At 47.1% G+C, this 22,315-nt stretch overlaps 1 protein-coding gene across 1 annotated transcript in view; it reads right to left on the reverse strand.

The window, feature by feature from the left end:
* SARS1 (seryl-tRNA synthetase 1) overlaps nucleotides 1-22,315 on the reverse strand; it is a 33,767-nt gene that overhangs the window by 2,882 nt on the left and 8,570 nt on the right. The window contains 7 exon segments of the mRNA XM_033198039.1: nucleotides 6,073-6,294; nucleotides 10,349-10,504; nucleotides 11,089-11,101; nucleotides 11,422-11,552; nucleotides 12,872-13,030; nucleotides 14,613-14,693; nucleotides 19,493-19,563. Coding sequence (XP_033053930.1) covers nucleotides 6,073-6,294; nucleotides 10,349-10,504; nucleotides 11,089-11,101; nucleotides 11,422-11,552; nucleotides 12,872-13,030; nucleotides 14,613-14,693; nucleotides 19,493-19,563 — 833 coding nt within the window.

Below are 22,315 nucleotides of genomic sequence, written 5' to 3' on the forward strand. Positions count from 1 at the left end.
AACAGCAGAAGAGGACCTGCCCCTCCATAACAAGAGGTTCTCTTGGAGGTGGCTGGGACACCCTACCTCTGCCTGAAGGTCCCAGAGAGGTAGAGACCTGGAGTTCAGGGCTTCTTTCCCGGCAGGTGGATGGGGAGCTGCACATTGCTGGGTTTCTGCAACATGAACCTGCCTGCAGCACCCTCACCCCGCCCCCATGGGGAAGGCATTTTTTTTTTTTTTTTTTTTGAGACAGAATTTCGCTCTTGTTGCCTGAGCTGGAGTGCAATGGCATCTCCGCCTCCCAGGTGCAAGTGATTCTCCTGTCTCAGCCTCCCGAGTAGCTGGGATTACAGGCACGCACCACTGCACTCGGCTAATTTTTTGTATTTCTAGTAGAGATGGGGTTTCACCATGTTGGCCAGGCTGGTCTTGAACTCCTGACTTCAGGTAACCTGCCCACCTAGCCGTCCCAAAGTGCTGGGATTACAGGTTGGCTTTTAGGAGGGCTCCTAAAAGGGCAATGTCAGAGGCTGAGGAATCAGCCCCTCCAGGACCTGGCCAAGTCCAGGCTGCAAGGATGCCTCTCCTTTTGTACCTGGGAAGAGCTGCTGGGGAGCCCCATGTTGCGAGGTAACTGGGGGAGCGGCCCAGGCCCCTCATCCTGGCACAGGCTTGGACACACAGCACATTTGTCTGGGGCCCATCCCAGCTCTGTCAGACTCACCCTGGGAGTGCAGCCAGGGCCAGCCCTGCCGCGTACCCCCGGGAAGGATGCCGACTTGGGGAGAGGAGGCACTCTCAGGACCTGGGGTAAACTGGAAAAGCTTCAGGGGAGGAAAAGCAGGACAGACGGCTAGGAGAATGTTGGTTCCCAGGAGTGAGGTTTCAGTGTTTGGCTAAGGAGCTGCCCTGCCCACCCTGGACTATGAGCGCAGGCAGGTCCCTGGGTCTTACATTGGGTCCCCAGTTACCAGACTCTTTAGAATTTCTGGAGGTCTGGTTCATGGTTGTCTCTCTTGGTGGAGAGGCCAGACTGTTGGTCCCAGTGTTTTCTCTCACTCCCTGCCTAAAGCACCCAGACCTGCATCTTGGGCCCTGAACACCTGGGTGTGGGAACCCACGGCTGGTGAGGGACCCAGGGCTCTGACTCACTCCACTAGGCCTCCGCAGGGTGTTTGCTAACTGAGGTAACCTGGGTAGCTAAGGTTGGAGATGGGGCAGGTCAAGGTGCCAGGGATGAGGGCATCAGGCGTGGGATGGGGAGGCAACTGGCAGGGTGGAGTCAAGGCTACTGGGCCTGTTCCCAAATGCTCGGCTTCCAGGTGGGTTGGCCCCTCCTAAGTGAAGCTTGCATCAGCCCCATCCCACTGCCTCAGGGAGGGAGAGTGTCTGGTTTTCCCTCTCTGAAGGAAGGCAAACCACACCTTTCCCAACAGTTATTGGAGAGCAAGAACTGTGTTACATTCTTTCTTCTGTAAACCCTGCTCCTAATGGTGCCTGGCCCAGGATAAGCACTCGGTGGCCATGTGTGCCCTCCTGCTGTTGTGCTCTTGGGCATGACCTGTGGGGAGGGACCTCAGCCACAGCCAGCCTTGCCTTCATTACCATTGACTTCTTCTCCTCTGGCCTCTGGGAGCACGGGGTCCCTTACAGTTACTCTCTACCAGGCCAGTTCGTACATACAGCTGGCTTCCTAGCCAGTTTCCTACACCAGTCCCCACATGGGCAGGAGGAAGGCTGGCAGGGGAAGCTGGGCTGCCCGGGACAGGAGGGTCTCTCTGCACAAAGCAGCTGGGAGTCCAGGCAGCCAGCTCCAGCAGGTTAAGTCAGCTGGGTCCCCAGGGACTCAGAGCCCCAGCTTCTGCCCTCCCACAGAGCTCTCGGGGCCATGGCAGAAAGCAGAGCCTCCTACTGGTAGGAAGGTCACAGGCACCAGGAGCCAAAGCAGGTAGGCGTGGGGAGTGGAGCAGGCAGCTGTAGGGACTTCTAAGGCAGAGCAGGGGCATTCAGGGCCCTGTGAGAGTTCCCAGTGGGCTTCTGGAATGGTATGGGGGTGGGGCAAAACTAGCCTCCTGCTCCCTGTATAAGCTGCCTTTCTTCAAACCAAAGAGTTGAGGCCACAGGAATGTGAGTTTCTGGTCCTTCTGAATTACAAATGGGAGCAGCTTGCTTTGTCCCCTTCTGGCTTTGTTATCCCAGAGCTGGGGCAATGGGCTATATATAGCCCAGGCGGGCTGCTTGGGTCTGCCTGTGGGCTCCCAGCTGGCATGGCCAGGTAAGACAAGAGAGCCACTGTCACCCTTTCACACACCTACCTCACTTTTGACAGGGTTTCCAGTAGCAAGATTAATAGGATCAATCCCAAGCCCTCAGTGGAAAACAGAGCACATGGCCCCTTTTGCCTTGGTACCATGCTCCAGCAGGCCCAGGGAAGTCGCTGCTCAGGGACTAAGGAAGCTGAGGTGAGATAAAGGCTCCTAAGTGACAGCCCAGTTCACATTCCAGCTCTCAACCTCCCAAGGAAACATAAAGCACTGCCGAGGAGTCAGGACTTCCGACCTCCACCAGGCCACATTGTCTCATCTCCCTTACCATCCTTGTATTTCTGTCTTCCAAAGGATGGAACAGGCATAATCATATAATCATGTCCCCCACCCTACCTTCTGGGACCATCACAAAGATAAAAGAGATCACCTATAGGGAGTATTTTAACCTCCTAGGAAAGAGGCATTAAACTAACAGAAGCTGTTATTAAAGTTTAGGGTTTGTAGATTGCAGATGAAAGGCAGCAGGTAAATAAACAGCCTGAACATCAGCCTCCCCTGCGAAAGGAACTGGCTATTAGGGCAACAGTGGGAGCTCCACAAAGGGACTACAACATTTTTCTCCTCTCGTCTGCCCTGCTGGCTATCTCAGTCCTTTGGAGGTGCAGCAGCAAGATGGTATGCAGTTGGTCTCCCCATGTAGGGGTGGCTGTAACGAGAGAAACTGCTGTTAATAAGTCCCCAACCTGTGCTAGGGATAGAAGCTAGGGGCTCTTCTGGATTCAATACAGCCTCTCCCTTTCCACAGAGTCGTTTGTAGGGATCAGAAGTGCTAAGAGGCTTTTAAAACAGTTCTGGCTCTAAGCCAGTCCTACCTTAATGATTTCAAGCAGGAACATATTTGTAAAGGAGGATCCTGGCCCTTGCCATGCAAGCTTGTGTGATTCAGACTCCATTTTCCACCTGCCTCTTGAGCCTTTTCTAAGTGTACCCCTCCCTTCACCTACCTGTTCAAAGGCTCTGTAACTTGCTAACTGGAGGGAGCAGCCTAATTTGGAAGGAAAAGCAGAAGTGTGTATCAGGGAGAACCGTCAGAGGCGGGGTTCAAGCCCCAGGAAGAAGACTGAGGAAGAGTCCTAAGCCCTCCCCAGAGATGCTTTATTGCATGGTTTCATCAGTCATCAGTGAGGGGTTCCTATGCCCATGCAAGGAGACAGGAACATCTGTGTGGTACACGGCACTGCTCCCCTCTCAGCTACACAGTCAGATGGGGGCAGGGCGATGAATGGGTGCTTGGCTTCCCTGCTGTTGGGCAGGCTCTGAGATCTCAGCAGACAGAAATGAAAGCAAACAGGGACGCAGGACTGTTCAGGCGTCGGTGACCTCCATGCTCTGCAGCCTGCTTTCTAGGGTGGCGCCTCTCGCTGCCGCTTGCTTTTGGCTGCCCTCACGTTGCTTCTTCTGCTTCTTGGATGGCTCCTGGTCAATGGGTGCAGGCTTCACAAAGGGGATCCGTTCTTGCAGTCCTGGGGGGGAAGAGTCAACCACATGACCTATTGCTTCTCAGCCAGTCAAAGCCCTAAGACCTCTGGGGAGAATTCAACAAGACAATGATCCCTTTGAACAGAGGGGTCCCTTTGATAGGCACCCGTTTCCTTTATTCTTTTCTTCCCTAGTCTGAATCTTAGCAGCCTTTCCGTATCATACCTGCACTGGCTACTTTCTCAACCAGGCCCCCTGCCCTGCCCAGCCCGAGACGGCAGACAAGAGTTTCAGGGGCTGTGTCCGAACAAAAAAACCTGCTATACCTGAAAGGGGCCTGCTCTTTTGAAGAGTGTGAAGACAGAAAAGAGGAGGGTGATGAGATGAGCTGGGAGTTTTACCTGGCGGCATGAACTCCTTCAATTTCTCAGGCACAGTGATGCCCTTCTCTGTCTGGTAGTTCTCCAGGATGGCGCAGATGGTACGGGTAGTGGCGCACATGGTAGCATTGAGCATATGGACAAATTCCACCTGGGAAGACAGGGTCCCAGAGGGGAAGTCGGGCTCAACTCTCAGCTGTTCTTACGGACGGCCAGGAACCATCCATTCAACCAGACTTCCCCAACCACAACTGTCCAAATCAAAATGATGGGTTCGACCCCTTAGCAACTTTTTTCTGAATTTGAATTATTTGATATTTATTGCCTGTTAGATAACTGCAGAAAGATCCCTCATGTCTCCATGAGTGACAAGTGGTAGCTTCTGGTAGTTTGAGGAGTTGGGCCCTTTGAGGGAAGGAAGAAACTACTATTGTGGCCTTTCCTTTTCACCCCTTTCAAGCCCCTGACTTGGAAAAGAGTAGGGCCTGAAAATTGGGTTTGAAGAGAACAGCTTACAACCCAGACCTTCTTGGGTGAGAAGAGGGAAGCCTCCAACTTGTTCTGTGTAGATAAATGGAGATTATTCTTTCTCTGGAGTTAAGAAAAACAAAGCCAGAAAGAGAAAAGCTAGAATTACCTTACAGAAGAGAGCTAGATTCAGGTTTCTAGCTAAAAGAACTCAGTCCTGACTCAGTAGAAGGCATTTTCAGATTCCCTTTTTGGTCTGGATTGAGAAGCTCAGATTTTCCCATGATGCTGGGGACGAGTGCACCCCAGAGGCTGAGAAATAAGACGGACGGGCCGTGTACTGAAGGCTCTGCTTCCCACCTCCCTGGGGGCCATCTACCTTGTCCATCATCTTCTTGGTTTGCCCATATCGGATTCGAAGCCGGCGAGCCTGGTAATCCGTGCAATTAGAACAGGAGACCAACTCACGGAAGGCTCCTGAGCCCGGAAACCAGGCCTCCAGGTCAAGCTTCTTACTGGCAGCATGATTCAAAGAACCTGTAAGGAAAAACCCCTAGAACTCATGAAGGAGGGATGGTATTTCAGAAGGCTAACCTTTAGCAAGCCTGGAGAATTCTGTAATTCATGTCCTGTCTCCAGAGGTGAAATCACATCCAGATATTCTTAACACCAAATACTCCCCAGTGAGAAGAGGGTAATATTTTAATTAATGTGGGCAATGAGTCGACTTGTGATCTGTTTCTCTGTGTGGCAGCTCAGCTGGTGAGGGTGGCGTCTGTGGGATGCAGGAAAGGGAGGCTGGGAAGAGGCTGGGTCCCATACCTGAGACAATATTCACGATGTGGTAAGGAATGCCCAGGGACTGGTAGAACTCCTCTGTGGTAGTAATCATCTCTTCAAACATCTCCCACGACTTGTTGTCATGCGGTGACGAGTACACAAACTGTTCAATCTGCAGAGAGGGACCCAAAGAGATGGTGACAGCAGTACAGGGTGAATAAAGGACTGCAGCGGAAGACATCCTTGCCATGAAGACCTGTTTCCACACCACTGGGAGGCAGACAAGGCTGGGCCCCCAGCAACTGGGACCGGACCACAAGAGCAAATGCTTATGGCGCAAGCTTCCCATATGCATGCCAGCCCTGTTCTGAGTGCTTTATATATATTGATGGGGATAATCCTCACAATAGGCCACAATAGGCCTGGTGAGGCAGGCACCGTTACTGTTATCCTCTTCGTACAAACGCAGAAGTGGAGCACTGGGGGCTTATGTATTTTGCCCAATGTTACACAGCTGGTGAGTGGCAAAGCCGCAGCCTGGTTTCAGGGTCCATACTCCATGCCACTCTACCACGCACTTCCCCAGAAACACAGAGGTAAGCAATGAGAGGAAAAGCTGGAGCCAGGATGGGCCTCAGCAACACAGATCCCATCTCTCGTCTAACCCTTCTGGAGAGAGAGAAAGGTCCACTCCTTACCCTGACTCATCTACTCACCTTCTCAAACTGATGGACTCGGAAGATGCCACGGGTGTCACGGCCATGGGAGCCCACCTCCTGACGGAAGCAGGTAGACAGGCCAGCATACTTGATGGGCAGGTCCTCCGGCCGGAGCCACTCATCCCGGTGCAGGGCAGCGATGGGCTGCTCTGAGGTGGCAATCAGGTACTTCTCATCATAGGAGTTGTCATCAGACTTTTCACTGCCTTTGCCAATCACCTGTGGAAGGAAGGAGCTATATCAGTTAAGAGGAAGAGGGGAGGACCTTGGCTAGAATAAGAAAACACAAGAAAGATATCAGTGATAGTGCAGGAAAAATTTCCTTTAATCCCTGCCTGGGAGTGGGGAGAGAATACTAAAAAGATAAAGGAAAGGGTCAGTCCACACTGGGGTCCCGGACAGAGATCAAAGAAATGTAAATTAAGAGGAAAGAATATTTTCCACTTATCTTTTTTTTTTCTTTTGAGACAGTCTCACTCTGTTGCCCAGACTGGAGTGCAGTGGCACAATCTCGGCTCACTGCAACCTCCACCTCCCAGGTTCAAGTGATTCTCCCACCTCAGCCTCCTGAGTAGCTGGGATTACAGGCACGTGCCACCATGCTTTTTTTTTCGTATTGTTAGTAGACACTAATTTTTATATTGTTAGTAGACACAAGGTTTCACCATGTTGGCCAAGCTGATCTGGAACTCCTGACCTCAGGTGATCCACCTGCCTCAGCCTCCCAAAGTGCTGGGATTACAGGCATAAGCCACTTTGCCCAGCTATTTTCCACTTATCTAATAAAGAAAACTCATCTATGATGAATAATGGTCAATGCTGGCAGGTATGCAATATACCTGTGCTGGTAGCCACATAAATTAATCCTTGCGAGGTGTTTACTAAACACCAATGTGGAGCAAAAAAGGACACTAGTCTCTGCTTTCTTGGTGCTTATAGGTTAGTGGTTATGATCCTTAAAGAGTATACTTTGCTGTTCAGCTAAAGAAAATAATGCAAAAAAAAAAAAGTTCAGGCCGGGCACGGTGGCTCAAGCCTGTAATCCTACACTTTAGGAGGCCGAGACGGGTGGATCACGAGGTCAGGAGATCGAGACCATCCTGGCTAACACGGTGAAACCCCGTCTCTACTAAAAACTACAAAAAACTAGCCGGGCGAGGTGGCGGCGCCTGTAGTCCCAGCTACCTGGGAGGCTGAGGCAGGAGAATGGCATGAACCCCGGAGGCGGAGCTTGCAGTGAGCTGAGATCCGGCCACTGCACTCCAGCCTGGGCGATAGAGCTAGACTCTGTCTCAAAAAAAAAAAAAAAAAAAAGTTCAGACAGGACAAAATTCACTGTAACATTATTTATGTAATATTATACAACCATAAAAATAAAGACCATACAGTAACACAGAAAAACACTTTTGATATAATGCTACATAAAAAGGCTGCCGGGCACGGTAACTCACGTCTGTAATCCCAGCACTTTGGCAGGCCTAGGCAGGCAGATCACCTGAGGTCAGGAGTTCAAGACCAGCCTGGCCAACTTGCTGAAACCCCATCTCTACTAAAAATACAAAAATTAGCCAGGTGTGGCCGGGTGAGATGGCTCACGCCTGTAATCCCAGCACTTTGGAGGCCGAGGCAGGTGGTTTACCTGAGGTCAGGAAGTCGAGACCAACCTGGCCAACATGGCAAAACACCGTTTCTACTAAAAATACAAAAAAAAAAAAAAAATTTGCCGGGCATGGTGGTGGATGCCTGTAGTCCCAGCTACTTAGGAGGGTGAGGCAGGATAATCGCTTGAACTTGGTGGGTGGAGGCTGCAGTGAGCTGAGATTACGCCACTTCACTCTAACCTGGGTGAAAGAGTGAGACACCGTCTCAAAAACAAACAAACAAAAATCAGCCAGATATGGTGGCGACGCCTGTAATCCCAGCTACTTGGGAGGCTGAGGCACAAGAATCACTTGAACCCAGGAGGCAGAGGTTGCAGTGAGCCAAGATCGTGCCACTGCACTCCAGCCTGGGCAACAGAGTGAGACTCTGTCTCAAAAAATAAATACATAAATAAAAATAAAAATAAAAAATAATGCTAAGTAAAAAGGCAATTTATGTACATGGCAATTGTAAGTATGTGAAAACAACATATATATGAAAAACATCCCAAAGTGAATATTTTAAGATCACAATCGTTATATTAGGTCAATGGGAAAGCAGGTAATTCCCTCTGCGATTTCTAAATTTTCTGTTATGTAGCAATATTTTAATTAAAAAAAAAAAAAAAAAGGAAGAAAGGTTCCTCTGGGTCAGGGTTCAGAGCCTGGAAAACTACCTTGCTACCTGGCAGTAGGAATGTAGCCACTGTGGGGCCATTCACATACAACACAGGAAAGCTCAAGGGCTGTGCAGCCTAATATGGTATAGCCAGCCACATATGACTATTCAAATTAAATTGGGCTGGGCGTCGTGGCTCACACCTATAATCCCAACACTTTGGAAGGCTGAGGCGGGTGGATTGCTTGAGCCCAGGAGTTTGAAATCAGTTTGGGCAACATAGTGAGACCCTGTCTCTATATAGGAAATTAATTAAAATATAAAAAATAAAAACAAATTACATTAAATTAAAATTTAGTTCCTCGGTTGCATCACCCACATTTTCAGTGCTCAAGTCACACGTGGCTCATGGCTGCCATGCTGGATCATGCAGACTCAGAACATTTCCATCAGTGCAGAGAGTTCTATTGGGCAGCGCTATATTCATTCTCACAGAACTGAGGTTTTTATCAGACAAGAAGTACCAGCCAAAATTCTTCACTATTGAAACCTGTGATTCTTCCTGCCTGTGGGTCCAAGAAGTGTCTGGATGAGAGATGGAGAATGCAGGACTCAGGGAGCACCGGCTACCTAATAATTTCCATAATACTCCACATAGGTTTCTCCCTAGTGTTACCTGCAGTGGATATTTCTAATGTTCTTTAATGATTACCTAATCTTACGGGTTGAAATTAGAAAAAGAAAGAAAAGGTAAAACAGGTTTTAGCCAGTAAAGGAACACATTCCTCCCTTCATTAAAAGAAAGCAGAGGCCGGGCGCGGTGGCTCAAGCCTGTAATCCCAGCACTTTGGGAGGCCAAGACGGGCAGATCACGAGGTCAGGAGATCGAGACCATCCTGGCTAACACAGTGAAACCCCGTCTCTACTAAAAAATACAAAAAACTAGCCGGGCGAGGTGGCGGGCACCTGTAGTCCCAGCTACTCGGGAGGCTTCAGGCAGGAGAATGGCGTGAACCCGGGAGGCGGAGCTTGCAGTGAGCTGAGATCCGGCCACTGCACTCCAGCCTGGGCGACAGAGCGAGACTCCGTCTCAAAAAAAAAGCAGAGAGGGAGGTGGTCAAGGTTATACTAATGCTCAGGGTTTAGGGAGGACATTTTGTTTCCCAGTGCGTCTTGAATGAAAACTGAACTTTACCTCATCAACAGAAACAATGGAAAGATTCTTCTAATTACTGAACTATCTCCCTATATAAATTAGATGAGTCCAACAGCAGTTGTCTAACTCTACCTCCACTGTCTGCAGAGGAAATAAGCCAGTAGGAACTTAAGTCTCTATTTCTGACAGAAGAGTTGAAAGGGCGGGGCAAAAGAATAGTAGACACTGCTGCATTGGACAGCTGTTAGCAGAGACGCTCTAGAAATCTTGAGTGCCAAACACAGAGTGGGGTGCTGTTATTGGTGTTAGAGCCAGTTGATCAGAATCACCTTCTGAACCTTGACTTGAATTGTCTGGCTTTCCCTGACATGGTCCATGGTTGAGAAGGAGCCACAAACTGGAAGCCACCTCCATCCCAAGGCAAGTATGTCTCACCCTGTGGAAGCTTCCAGTCTAGGGTTAGGAGTGGGAGGACACGGGAAGCGGGCTAGGAGATCAGTGCCACTACTGGAATTTCCTTTTGTCCAAGCACCCAAGGAATGGGCTTCTTTTCTAAGCTCATGGTGTTGAAGTATACTTGATTTAGATTCATCATACAGATTACCCAGGGAAAGGTAAAAGAGGCTCTGCAGCTGCACTGTCTAATATGGTAGTCATTAGCTACATGTTTAAGTTAAAATTAATTGAAATAAAAAATGTGCTTCCTCCGTTGTACCACCCACATTTTAAGTGCTCAAGAGTCACAGATACAGAACGTTTCCATCATCGCAGAAGGTCCTATTGGACAGCACCACTTTGTATCACTGAAGTTAAGCTACATAACTTAAGTCATTCTGCCACCTGCCCCAGGCTACTCACCTTATAAAGTTCTTCATCAAACTGGCTGAGCTGTGCCACCTCCTGCATGACCTCCTTCCTCATGAAAAAGGGGGTATAAATGGGAGTGTAGCCCCGACTTCCCAAGGTGCGAAGGGCATACTGGATGAGAGCCTGTTCCAGGAACACCAGGACTCCCTAGAGGAGCAGAGACACAGAACTGTGTGACTGTGTTTTGTCACTGTTCAGCTAGCACTGACACCCAAAGGCACCTGGGCCGACAGAACAGGACTACCCAGGGGCACACAGGAGGCCAAAAAAAAGACCACAGATCACAGCAACTGACATTCTAAACCTTGAGATTCATTCTGAACACTGAAGCCCAGCGAATTCTTCAGGCACACAGTTAAGAGAATTCTCTTGATGTTCTCAAAGCACTTTGGGCCTACACAAACCACAGTGCTTCTAACAGTGGATTTTGATTCTTTGTTACTTGTCTGACTATCCAATTATACTGAGCTACTTAAAGGCAGAGACTGTTCTGATTCAGTCAGCAAAACATACATTCATTATGGAGGACCACTTAGTGGCTTTTGTTCTATGGAATCCTGATAAGCCCTCTCTTGCTTTAGAAAGAGAATTGCATCTAACTGCCAATACATTTGCAGAAAGGCGAGTACAACTGGTAGATTTGGGGGCCTCTTTAAGTAGGTTATGTCTCTCCGCAAAAAAAAATTTGTTTCTTCTTTATAATCCTATCCTCACTGGCTCCCAGCTCTTACCTTCAAGAAGTACCCTCGGCCGGGCGCGGTGGCTCAAGCCTGTAATCCCAGCACTTTGGGAGGCCGAGACGGGCGGATCACGAGGTCAGGAGATCGAGACCATCCTGGCGAACACGGTGAAACCCCATCTCTACTAAAAAATACAAAAAACTAGCCGGGCTAGGTGGCGGGCGCCTGTAGTCCCAGCTACTCCGGAGGCTAAGGCAGGAGAATGGTGTAAACCCGGGAGACCGAGCTTGCAGTGAGCTGAGATCCGGCCACTGCACTCCAGCCTGGGCGACAGAGCGAGACTCCGCCTCAAAAAAAAAAAAAAAAAAAAAAAAAAAGAAGTACCCTCGACTCCCAGCCACCACGGCCCCCTTTTCGCCTTCAAAGCCATCTACCATCACCACCAGGTCCACATGAGAGTACTTCTTCCTGACCATGCAATCCCCCCAAATCCTCTCTACTTTGTTGTCCGCATCCTAAGGAAACAGAGCAAGAAAGAAAGATACATGACATGCGATTTTATTTTTTTATTTTTAAATTAAATTATTATTATTATTTGTTTTTGAGACAGGGTCTTACTACTCTGTCATCCAGGCTGGAGTGCAGTGGCACAATGTTGGCTCACTGCAACCTCAACCTTCCAGGCTCCAGTGATCCTCCCACCTCAGCCTTAGCTGGGACTATAGACAGGTGCGCGACACTATGCTCAGCCAATTTTTGTATTTTTTGTAGAGACTGGGTTGTGTCATGTTGCCCAGGCTGGTCTCGAACTCCTGGGCTCAAGTGATCCCCCTGCCTAGGCCTCCCAAAGTGCTGGGATTACAGACGTGAGCCACCGTGCCAAGCTTGATATATGATTTCTTAATTCTACAACCTCTGTCTTTCCAAACTTTATTCTACGAACAATTTAGCTTTGTGACGTCATCGCTTAACTTAAATACTACTGTGTCTGATAACTAGAGAAGGCAACTTGCTACTCAATGGAGAATAACTTACAAAGTTTGAGAAGTAATTCTAGCCATGAAACTGGGAAGGATGATTTTCCAAGAGATCTATATAGTATTCTCTCGGTTTTTGTTTTTGTTTTGTTTTTAACCCTTTTAAATGACCTCTTAAATCCTGCACAAGGACAACTCTTCCCAGATAATCGACATTGCCTGGGATACAGAGGAGAATGTAGATTTTTTTTTTTTTCCAGGCTCTCATTGGTCCCAGGGCAACATGAGGGCGGACTCGGGGCCCTGACCTCCTGAGTCTGCTCATGGTCTGTGCTCTGCAGCCTCCTGCACACCCCAGCCTGCAGTGAGTTTAATGTTTACAAGGGAATGAATGAAAGAGGCACAGATGGGCCCTGCTCTGGCTGGGGTGTCAGGGAACAAAGGCTGGGCTCCGAGCAGCTTTGTGCAGGGGAAGCTCCTGCTCAGCAGGAAACTTTTATCATGCAGATTTCCCTTCCACCAGCAGCTTCTCAGCGGGGTGTGGGTGAGGGGGTTAGGTTGATTTAGCAGATCCCTCCTACCAGACGCCTGCTACCATGGGCAACATGCAGTGGAGGACAGAAGCCCTATTTAGAAGAGATTTCTGTGCCAGGAGTCTCCTCCTACCTGCTGTCTCTGCTACTTCCCAGTCAGACAAGGATCTGACTCCTGCAGTTCTCAATTGGTGGAGAGAGGGAATATACAAAGAACCTGCTTCTGACAGAGAGTGCCAGTGTTACACAGGTCTCCTCCCGTCCCCGCCCCTGCAGAGACAGCAGCCACCTAAGGCCGCCTCCCGCTGCGGCACAGCCACCTACCTCATTGTTACTGATGGGCACAGAAGGGTGCAGAAGGTTCCCAATCTCTCGGAGGTTCTCAAATTGCTCTGCTTCCAGCTTTATCCGCTCCGCGTCACACTTCAAGATGGCTTTGTCAATGAGGAGTCGGACTTTTTTGATTTATGAGACTTTCAGGTTCTGTAGATAAACAGGCCAGGCCCATAAGCAGGACAGTGAGGCAAGGACAGCACAGAAATAAGATTTGGTTGCCCTAACCCTGTTGTGCTCTAAAGAGAGCCCTGCGGTAGCATTTTAAAAACTGGAAACAAAGACTTTTAAGAACTGAGATTTGTTTATTTATTTATTTTTGAGACGGAGTCTCGCTCTGTCGCCCAGGCTGGAGTGCAGTGGCCGGATCTCAGCTCACTGCAAGCTCCCCCTCCCGGGTTTACGCCATTCTCCTGCCTCAGCTTCCCGAATAGCTGGGACGACAGGCACCTGCCACCTCGCCTGGCTAGTTTTTTGTATTTTTTAGTAGACATGGAGTTTCACCATGTTAGCCAGGATGATCTCGATCTCCTAACCTCGTGATCCGCCTGTGTCGGCCTCCCAAAGTGCTGGGATTACAGGCTTGAGCCACCGCGCCCGGCAAGAACTGAGATTTATTTCACACACAGATATATACAGTCTTGCTCTACAAATCCATCGGCATTTTTCCTTGGTGGTGCTTGAGAATAGTTCTGGCCACTCCTATTGTTCCCATACATCGCAGAAACGTTAGTACTGCCACTCTCTTATGAGAACTTTCCTTTAATCTGCAGTTTCTGATTTTCTTGATTGAACCAATTTAGCACTCTATTGATGTGCTGCATTTAACTGTTCTCTAGGAAGATTATAAATTTATTAGGAGTAAGAGATTTGTCTGAAGCATATTTTTGTATTCTGTATTGCAGGTGTTTCAAACTGTGGTCTTACTTCTTTGAGGCGAGTGCTTTAGCAGTAGGGCCAGGCAGGCTCAGGCCCCCAATCCGAGCCCTTCAAGCACAGCAACTTTGCTGGTTTATGTTCTTGCTATATGTTAAGGGTTTCGAGAAAGGGTTCAGTGACTCAAAAACTCAAAAATTACTCCTGTTGCCCAGTGCACTAAATATTTACTGTATTACAGTAAGTTGAAGTTTCTTGCCTTTGTGTACCAAAAGGTAGAAAATGGAGCTATATAAACCAAACACAGTTCCTTTCCTTTTTCTATTCTTCCTACCCTTGACTCTCCCACTCCATCTGTCTCCATCTCTGCTGTCTAATAAATACTCAAATATAGGATATAACAAGAATGGGTGGGGACATTTCCCAGCAGCAGAAATGAAAGGATGTCACAATGCTGTGTGCAGCAGAGTGTGAACACTTGCTGTCTAGGAATAAAATTAAGACAAAACAGGCCAGGCGCGGTGGCTCAAGCCTGTAATCCTAGCACTTTGGGAGGCCGAGACGGGCAGATCACGAGGTCAGGAGATCGAGACCATCCTGGCTAAAGCGGTGAAACCCCATCTCTACTAAAAAATACAAAAAAACTAGCTGGGCGAGGTGGCGGGCGCCTGTAGTCCCAGCTACTCGGGAGCCTGAGGCAGGAGAATGGCATAAACCCGGGAGGCGGAGCTTGTAGTGAGCTGAGATCCGGCCACTGCACTCCAGCCTGGGTGACAGAGCGAGACTCCGTCTCAAAAAAAAAAAAAAAAAAGACAAAACAGCAGAGATCCTAACTTAGAAAAGGACTCTAACTTACAGCTAAAGCGTCTGCAGTAAGGTCATCGAAATTCAACACATTCTCTGGGACAGACTCATCATCTTCCACTGGCTCTTTTTTCTGCAGGAAGGAAAAAACCCAACACAAATCAATAAAAGAAAATCTCTGGCATTGTTTTATAAAGTAAACACCAAATTAACGTATTATATAAACGAATCACAGAACTTCCTACATAAATTTTTCTAAAAGATACAACATGTAGGAAAAAAATTAGGACACTGGAAGCCAGAAGTCAAAGTGTCAAGCCCCTATGCTGCCACTTAATAGCTTTCTGATCCTAAAATCAATTAATCTGTCTGGGTCAGAGAATTAACATCCTGAGGAATACGAGAAGAATGTCACTCCCTGTGCGTAGGTCCTCATAGGAATCAGAAGAGAATTGATTTGAAATGCTCATGAGCTACAAGCGCGGGAGAGGCAGCGCAGTGCTCAGGAGCAAGCCCTGGGGCAGACACACCTGCGTGTGGATTCCTTTTTTTTGTTTTTTTTGACGGTGTCTCACTCTGTCGCCCAGGCTGGAGTGCAGTTTGCGTGCTCTCGGCTCACTGCAACCTCCACCTCCTGGTTTCAAGTGATTCTCCTGCCTCAGCCTCCCAAGTAGCTGGGATTACAGTAGTGCGCCACCACATCTGGCTAATTTTGTTGTTGTTGTTTTTTTTTTTTGTATTTTTAATAGAGACGGGGTTTCATTATGTTGGACAGGGTGATCTCGAACTCCTGGTCTCAAGTGATCTCCCACTTTGACCTCCCAAAGTACTAGGATTACAGGCATGAGCCACTGCACCCACCCCAAGTGTAGATTCTTATCCACCTGCTAACAACAATCCCAGCATTGAGGCTAAGGGGGAAAGATGGATGGAGCGATGACATATCAGACAGCCAAGGAAAACAAACAAACAAAAAGTCACAGGATCTGGAACTAAGTTTAGAACAATCAATGCAATTTGACACAATGGCAGGGGTGTAACCAGGGCTGGATTTCGTTCTCTCTAGTTTCTCTTTCTATATGATAATTCTGCTAAATCATCACTTGTAATCCTTGCACAAAACCAGGTGAATTTAAGAAGATCACTTAAAGAGTTAAATTCTTCTTAAATTAAAAAGAGTTGGCAGGGCACTGTGGCTCATGCCTGTAATCCCAGCACTTTGGGAGGATGAGGCGGGTGGATCATGAGGTCAGGAGTTCAGCACCTGCCTGGCCAAGATGGTGAAACCCCGTCTCTACTAAAAATACAAAATTAGGCAGGCGTGGTAGCAGACGCCTGTAATCCCAACTACTCGTGAGGCTGAGGCAGAAGAACTGCTTGAAATCGGGGGGCGGAGGTTGCTGTGAGCCAAGATCACACCACTGCACTCCAGCCTGGGTGACAGAGTGAGACTCCGTCTCAAAAAAAAAAAAAAAAAAAAGAGTTGGCCGGGCACAGTGGCTCATGCCTGTAATCCCAGCACTTTGGAAGGCCAAGGTGGGTGGATCACGAGGTCAGGAGATCAAGACCATCCTGGCTAACATAGTGAAATCCCGTCTCTACCAAAAACACGCACACAAAAATTAGCCGGGCGTTGTGGCAGGCGCCTGTAGTCCCAGCTACCCAGCAGGAAAATGGAGTGAACCCGGGAGGCGGAGGTTGCAGTGAGTCGAGATCACACCACTGCACTCCAGCCTGGGCAACAGATTGAGACTCCGTTTCAAAAAAAAAAAAAAGACTTAAAGACAGTCGCCGGGCGCGGTGGCTCAAGCCTGTAATCCCAGCACTTTGGGAGGCCGAGACGGGCGGATCAAGAGGTCAGGAGATCGAGACCATCCTGGCTAACACGGTGAAACCACGTCTCTACTAAAAAAAATACAAAAAACTAACCGGGCGAGGCGGCGGGCGCCTGTAGTCCCAGCTACTAGGGAGGCTGAGGCAGGAGAATGGCGTGAACCCGGGAGGCAGAGCTTGCAGTGAGCTGAGATCCCGCCACTGCACTCCAGCCTGGGTGACAGAGCAAGACTCTGTCTCAAAAAAAAGAAAGTTAGTCAAGGCCATTATAATATATATGAGACTTTAACAAAACTTGCATAAGAATATTTAGCATCTGCTTTGTAAGTATAAATAAAACAAAGTATAGCCAGGTACAATGGCTTGCAACTGTAATCCCAGCTACATGGTAGGCTCAGGTGGGAGGATCACTTTAGCCCAAGAGTTCAAGACTAGCCTGGGCAGCAGAGTGAGACCCCATATCTAAATATATAAATATATATATTTTAAATTAGCCAGGCACAGTAGAGTACACCTGTACTCTCAGCTACTTGGGAGGATGAGGCGGGGGGATTGCATGAGCCCAGGAATTAGAGGCTGTGGTGAGCTATGCTTGTGCCACTGTACTGCAGCCTGGGTGACTTTAAAAAATTAGCCAGGCACAGTGACATGTGTCTATAGTCCTAGTTACTTAAGAGGCTGAGGTGGGAGGACTGCTTGAGCCAAGGAGTTGGAAGTTGCAGTGATCTATGATCATGCCACTGCACTCTAGCCTGGGCAACAGAGCAAGACACTGTCTCAAAAAAAGAAGAAAGAAAGAACAAAAGGACTAAATCTCCTAAATGTAAAGTATAGAAATCCTTTAGGTTCATTACACAATCTCATACGATCAAAATGCTAACCATAACTCCACTCACACCCTTCAGTGACTCAGAGCAAAATCATCTTAAAAAGCTAGAAAAATCTGGCCAGGTGCAGTGGCAACATAGGGAGACTCCATCTCTACGAAAAAAAAAAAAATTAGCCGAGTGTGGTGGCATGCTACTAGGGAGGCTGAGGCAGGAGGACTGCTTGGGCCCAGGAGGTTGAGGCTGCAGTGAGCCATGATTGTGCCACTGCACTCCATCCTCGGCAACAAAACGACACTTTGTCTCAAAAAAAAGAAAAAAAGTTGGAAAAATCTGAAACTATCAGAATGAGTTTTGATAAGAACAAACAGACTATAGAGGTAGGGAAAAAATGGACTAAATCTCAAGATTTTTGCAATGGCTTTATAGGCAGGGTGATATGTTAGCAAGATAGTTACCAGGCTCCCTTGCTATTTGATAGTCCCCCAGGGCAGCAAATTCAAGGTCAGAGCTCAAGGTTTGACTCTGCAACTAAGTTAAGAGTATGATTTTAAGCAAGCTCTTTAATTTCCTAAGCCGATTCCCTTACCCATTAAATAGGGCTGACAAATGTACTCTCTGCACTCCAGCTTTGCAGTAAGGATCAAAACCAAAAGGAGATGTCTGTGAAAGTATCTGAATGTTTTCGAGTGCTCTACATATTAAAGCACTATCATTACCATTTCAATGGCAGCGGGAGTGAACACTGCCTGCATGGCTAGCAACAAAATCAGATCTAGGAATGTTATTGTAAATGACAACACTCACAATCCCATCTTCTTGCTACAAAAAAGTACCCAGCTGGCACTGACTGCACATAGGTCCCAAAGAACACCCAGGGAGGAGTATGCATGGGAATTAACATAAGTGTGGGGTCTCTAGCATGCAAATGACTAAGTCCCACAGAAAGAAACTGGATGATTATCAATACCACTTTCCACAGCTACAAGTGTTACACGCTGAAAGTGTAACAAAATTTTGTCAAAGAGAAAGATGCCGACTGTCATGAAGCCAAGTGTAAGGTGCTAGAATCCCAAGGTCATCATTTTATGCTCTTTACTGGTGCGGTTCCAAAGTTCTATAATGTTTTTTGTTGCTGTTGTTTAGTTTGGAGGTTTACAACTTAAAAAGTATCTAGATTGTAAAGTGCATTTAATTAATTCATTATTATTATTATTATTTTTGGAGACAGGGTTTCACTGGAAACCCAGGCTGGAGTTCAGTAGCGCAATCTTGGCTCTCTGCAACTTTTACCTCTTGGCTTCAAGTGATCCTCCCACCTCAGCCTCCTGAGTAGCTGGAACTACAGGTGCCAGCCACCAAGCCTGGCTAATTGTTTTATTTTATTTTTGTAGAGACGGGGTTTCACCATGTTGTGCAGACTGGTCTTAAACTCCTAAGCTCAAGCAATTTGCCCACCTCGGCCTCCCAAAGTGCTGGGACTACAGGCGTGAGCTACTGTACCTAGCTATAATATGTAATGTAATATGATTAAGGGGCTAAACAGGTATTTTTGAAGAAAGGTTAAAAACATGAACTATTCTGGATACCAAAGCAAAAGCTGAGCTGAAACGTGATATTTTTCAGGCATAGGAAGGATTTTTTTTGGATGAAGACCAGTAACATTACTTGCCATTCATTATAACTCACAATTGCTGAACAACTACATGTTCTTGACACTGTGCCAAATTTTCTACATTTGAAAGAAATTTAGTTCTATCCATAACCATTGCTTGGCATTTAAATTAAAAAAAAAAGTTCTAATGTTTCCATTCTATAGGTTTTAGTATTGTCATTTTATAGATGAGAAAACTGAGGCTCAGACATTAACTTGCCTAAAAGTCACACAACGTAGCAAGATTTGAACTCTGAATCTGTACTGTTTTCATTATGGAGCACAACTACACTGAGACGACAAATCTGAAATCTGCCATAAAAAAAAAATGACTGATGGAATGCGTATTTCTAATGTAAAAACAGAATAGACAACAAACGGCTAGACAACAAAGAATCTTACCTGAACACAGAAGATGGACTTGTGGTAAAGTATATGAAAGTGCCTCCAAGTTCCCTGCCTTCCTATATTTTTAAAATAATATGTTCCTCTTTGGTAAGAAACTGAACATCTTGTAGATTTAAACACTGAGTTAGAACTTCTGTGAACATTAGCTAAGAGCAAGATCAAATATCTCTGGTCAAGCTCTCACGACTGTTTGTTACTCAGTTCTCTTACCTTCATTTTCTCTCCGATTGTCTTGCGGCATAGGTTCTTCAGCTTGTTCAAGTTGTCTGCCCGAAATCTACCTAGGAATAAAGAATCCAAGAATATACCAAAGAAATGCCCATAATTAAGATACCCCCTTCTCCTGATCTTGACTTAGTACTGATCTCAGGTTAAGGTCTAAATGCTGGCAGAGCTGAAGGATCTGCCTCATGAAGTTATAAACTCTTAGAGCTTTATTTATTTTTTGGAGACGACGTCTTGCTCTGGTTGCCCAAGCTGGAGTGTAGTGGTGCAATCTCGGCTCACTGCAACTTCCGCCTCCCAAGTTCAAGCAATTCTCCTGCCACAACCTCCCGAGTAGCTGGGATTATAGGTGCCCGCCACCACGCCCAGCTAATTTTTGTGTTTTTAGAAGAGACGGGGTTTTACCACGCTGGCCAGGCTGGTCTCGAACTCCTGACCTCAGCCTCCCGAAGTGCTGGGATTACAGGCGTGAGCCACTGTGCCCGGCCTAATCTTAGAGCTTTAGAGCCCCAAATGTAGTTGGCATACAATGGTGACTACAATGGTGTCCCCAGCATTTGGTGACAAGGAAAAGACCATTCTGAGGTTAAAATTAAAAAGTATCATAACATGTATGGCACCACTATAGAGTGACACATCTGGAAAACTTGGAACACTCAAGTAACTAACCTGCCCAATTATCTTAAAACTCATTTAAGGAAACTAGGTGCTATGCACAGGACTCTAGAAAGAGTGCAGTCATGATTGCTACCTCTCCATGCTAGAAATGGCTAATGTTACCCTTTTACTTTGATACAACGCTCCTCTGGCAGCCTTGAGAGTAATTTAGTCTCTTATAATTTGGTTTCCTTTGGGGGAAGACAGTGCACTAACTAGTCAACATTATTGGCCCAAATTAATATATTGGTATCATGGATCATCGGTCTAACTCTGATTGGTAAAATTTGGACCTCTTTTTTTTTTTTTTGAGACGGAGTCTCGCTCTGTCCCCCAGGCTGGAGTGCAGTGGCCAGATCTCAGCTCACTGCAAGCACCGCCTCCCGGGTTCACGCCATTCTCCTGCCTCAGGCTCCTGAGTAGCTGGGATTACAGGCGCTTGCCACCTCGCCCGGCTAGTTTTTTTGTATTTTTTAGTAGAGACGGGGTTTCACCATGTTAGCCAGAATGGTCTCGATCTCCTGACCTTGTGAGCCGCCCGCCTCGGCCTCCCAAAATGCTGGGATTACAGGCGTGAGCCACCGCGCCCGGCAAATTTGGACCTCTTGAATGTAAACATTGGGGCAATAAATTCAAGCACAAGCTTTCTTGTTGCTGAGACAGGGTCTCACTCTGTCACCTAGGCTGGAGTACAATGGCACGACCTCAGCTTACTGCAACCTCTGCCTCCTGGACTCAAGTGATCCTCCCACCTCAGCCTCCCAGGCAGCTAGGACTACAGGTGTGCACCACCACACCCAGCTAATTTTTTTAATTTTTATTTTTGTAGAGATGGAGTTTTGCTGTGTTGCCCAGGCTGGTCGCAAATTCTTGGGCTCAAGCGATCCACCCATTTTGGCCTCCCAAAGTGCTAGAATTACAGGTGTGAGGCATGGCATCCAGCCAAACTCAAGCTTTTAAGAGGCAAAATTGATGACTAGAAATGAGATAGCACCTACAGAGCCATTCTTTAAGGTTTTACCAAGGAGCTTTCCTCTTTGATATCTCTTTAACAAAACTTGATGCAAAATGATATCACTATTTTCTCATTCACTTATTCACATTGATAAAACTATAGAGATGGATAATAGATTAGTGGTTGCTAGGGGTGAAATGGAGGGCAAAGGGAGTAGACTACAAAGAGACAGCAAGAAGGATCTTTGTGGTGATGAAATAGTTCTGTATCTTGAGCATGGCAGTGGTTACACAAATTTACACATGGTAAGATTGCACAGAACTACACACGCACATGTATAAAACTGGCAAAATCTGAATAAGGTTTGTGGATTGTAGCAATGTCAATTTCTTGGTTTTAATATTGTACTAGATAGAGTTATATAAGATGTTATCATTGGAGAAAACAGGACCTTTCTACTATTTTTCCAACTTCCTGTAAATCTATAATCATTCTGAGATTCCTTCCTATTTGCAAGGCACCAGGGTAGGTATTGGGAGCATAAAAGAAAATGAGCCATCCTGGCTAACACTGTGAAACCCTGTCTCTACTAAAAAATACAAAAAAAAAAAAAAAAAAAAAACTAGCCGGGCGTAGTGGTGGGCGCCTGTAGTCCCAGCTACTCTGGAGGCTGAGGCAGGAGAATGGAATGGCGTAAACCCGGGAGGCGGAGCTTGCAGTGAGCTGAGATCCGGCCACTGCACTCCAGCCGGGGCGACAGAGCCAGACTCCGTCTCAAAAAAAAAAGGCCAGGTGACTCATGTTGAACTGGGTGGGTCGCTTGAGCCCAGGAATTCGAGACCAGCCTGGGCAACGTGGCAAAACCCTGTCTCTACAAGAAAAAAAAAATACAAAAATTAGCTGAGCATGGTGGCATGTGCCTGTGGTCCCAGCTACTTGGGAGGCTGAGGTGAGAGGATCACTTGATCTCAGGAGGCAGAGGCTGCAGTGAGCCGAGATCATTCAACTGCACTCCAGCCTGGGTGACAGAACAAGACTATCGCAAAAGAGAAAAAGAAAAGAAACAAAAAGAAAATAAAACGAAATTGAATATTGTAACAATGCTGAATGTTTCAATCAATGAATATAGCATATCCCTTCATTATTTTTAATTTCTCTCAGCAATGTTTTATAGTTTTCAGTGTATGAGTCTTAAA

Source organism: Trachypithecus francoisi, unplaced genomic scaffold (assembly GCF_009764315.1).
Source record: "Trachypithecus francoisi isolate TF-2019V2 unplaced genomic scaffold, Tfra_2.0 Lachesis_group5, whole genome shotgun sequence".
In the NCBI taxonomy this organism is placed as follows: Eukaryota; Metazoa; Chordata; class Mammalia; order Primates; family Cercopithecidae; genus Trachypithecus; species Trachypithecus francoisi.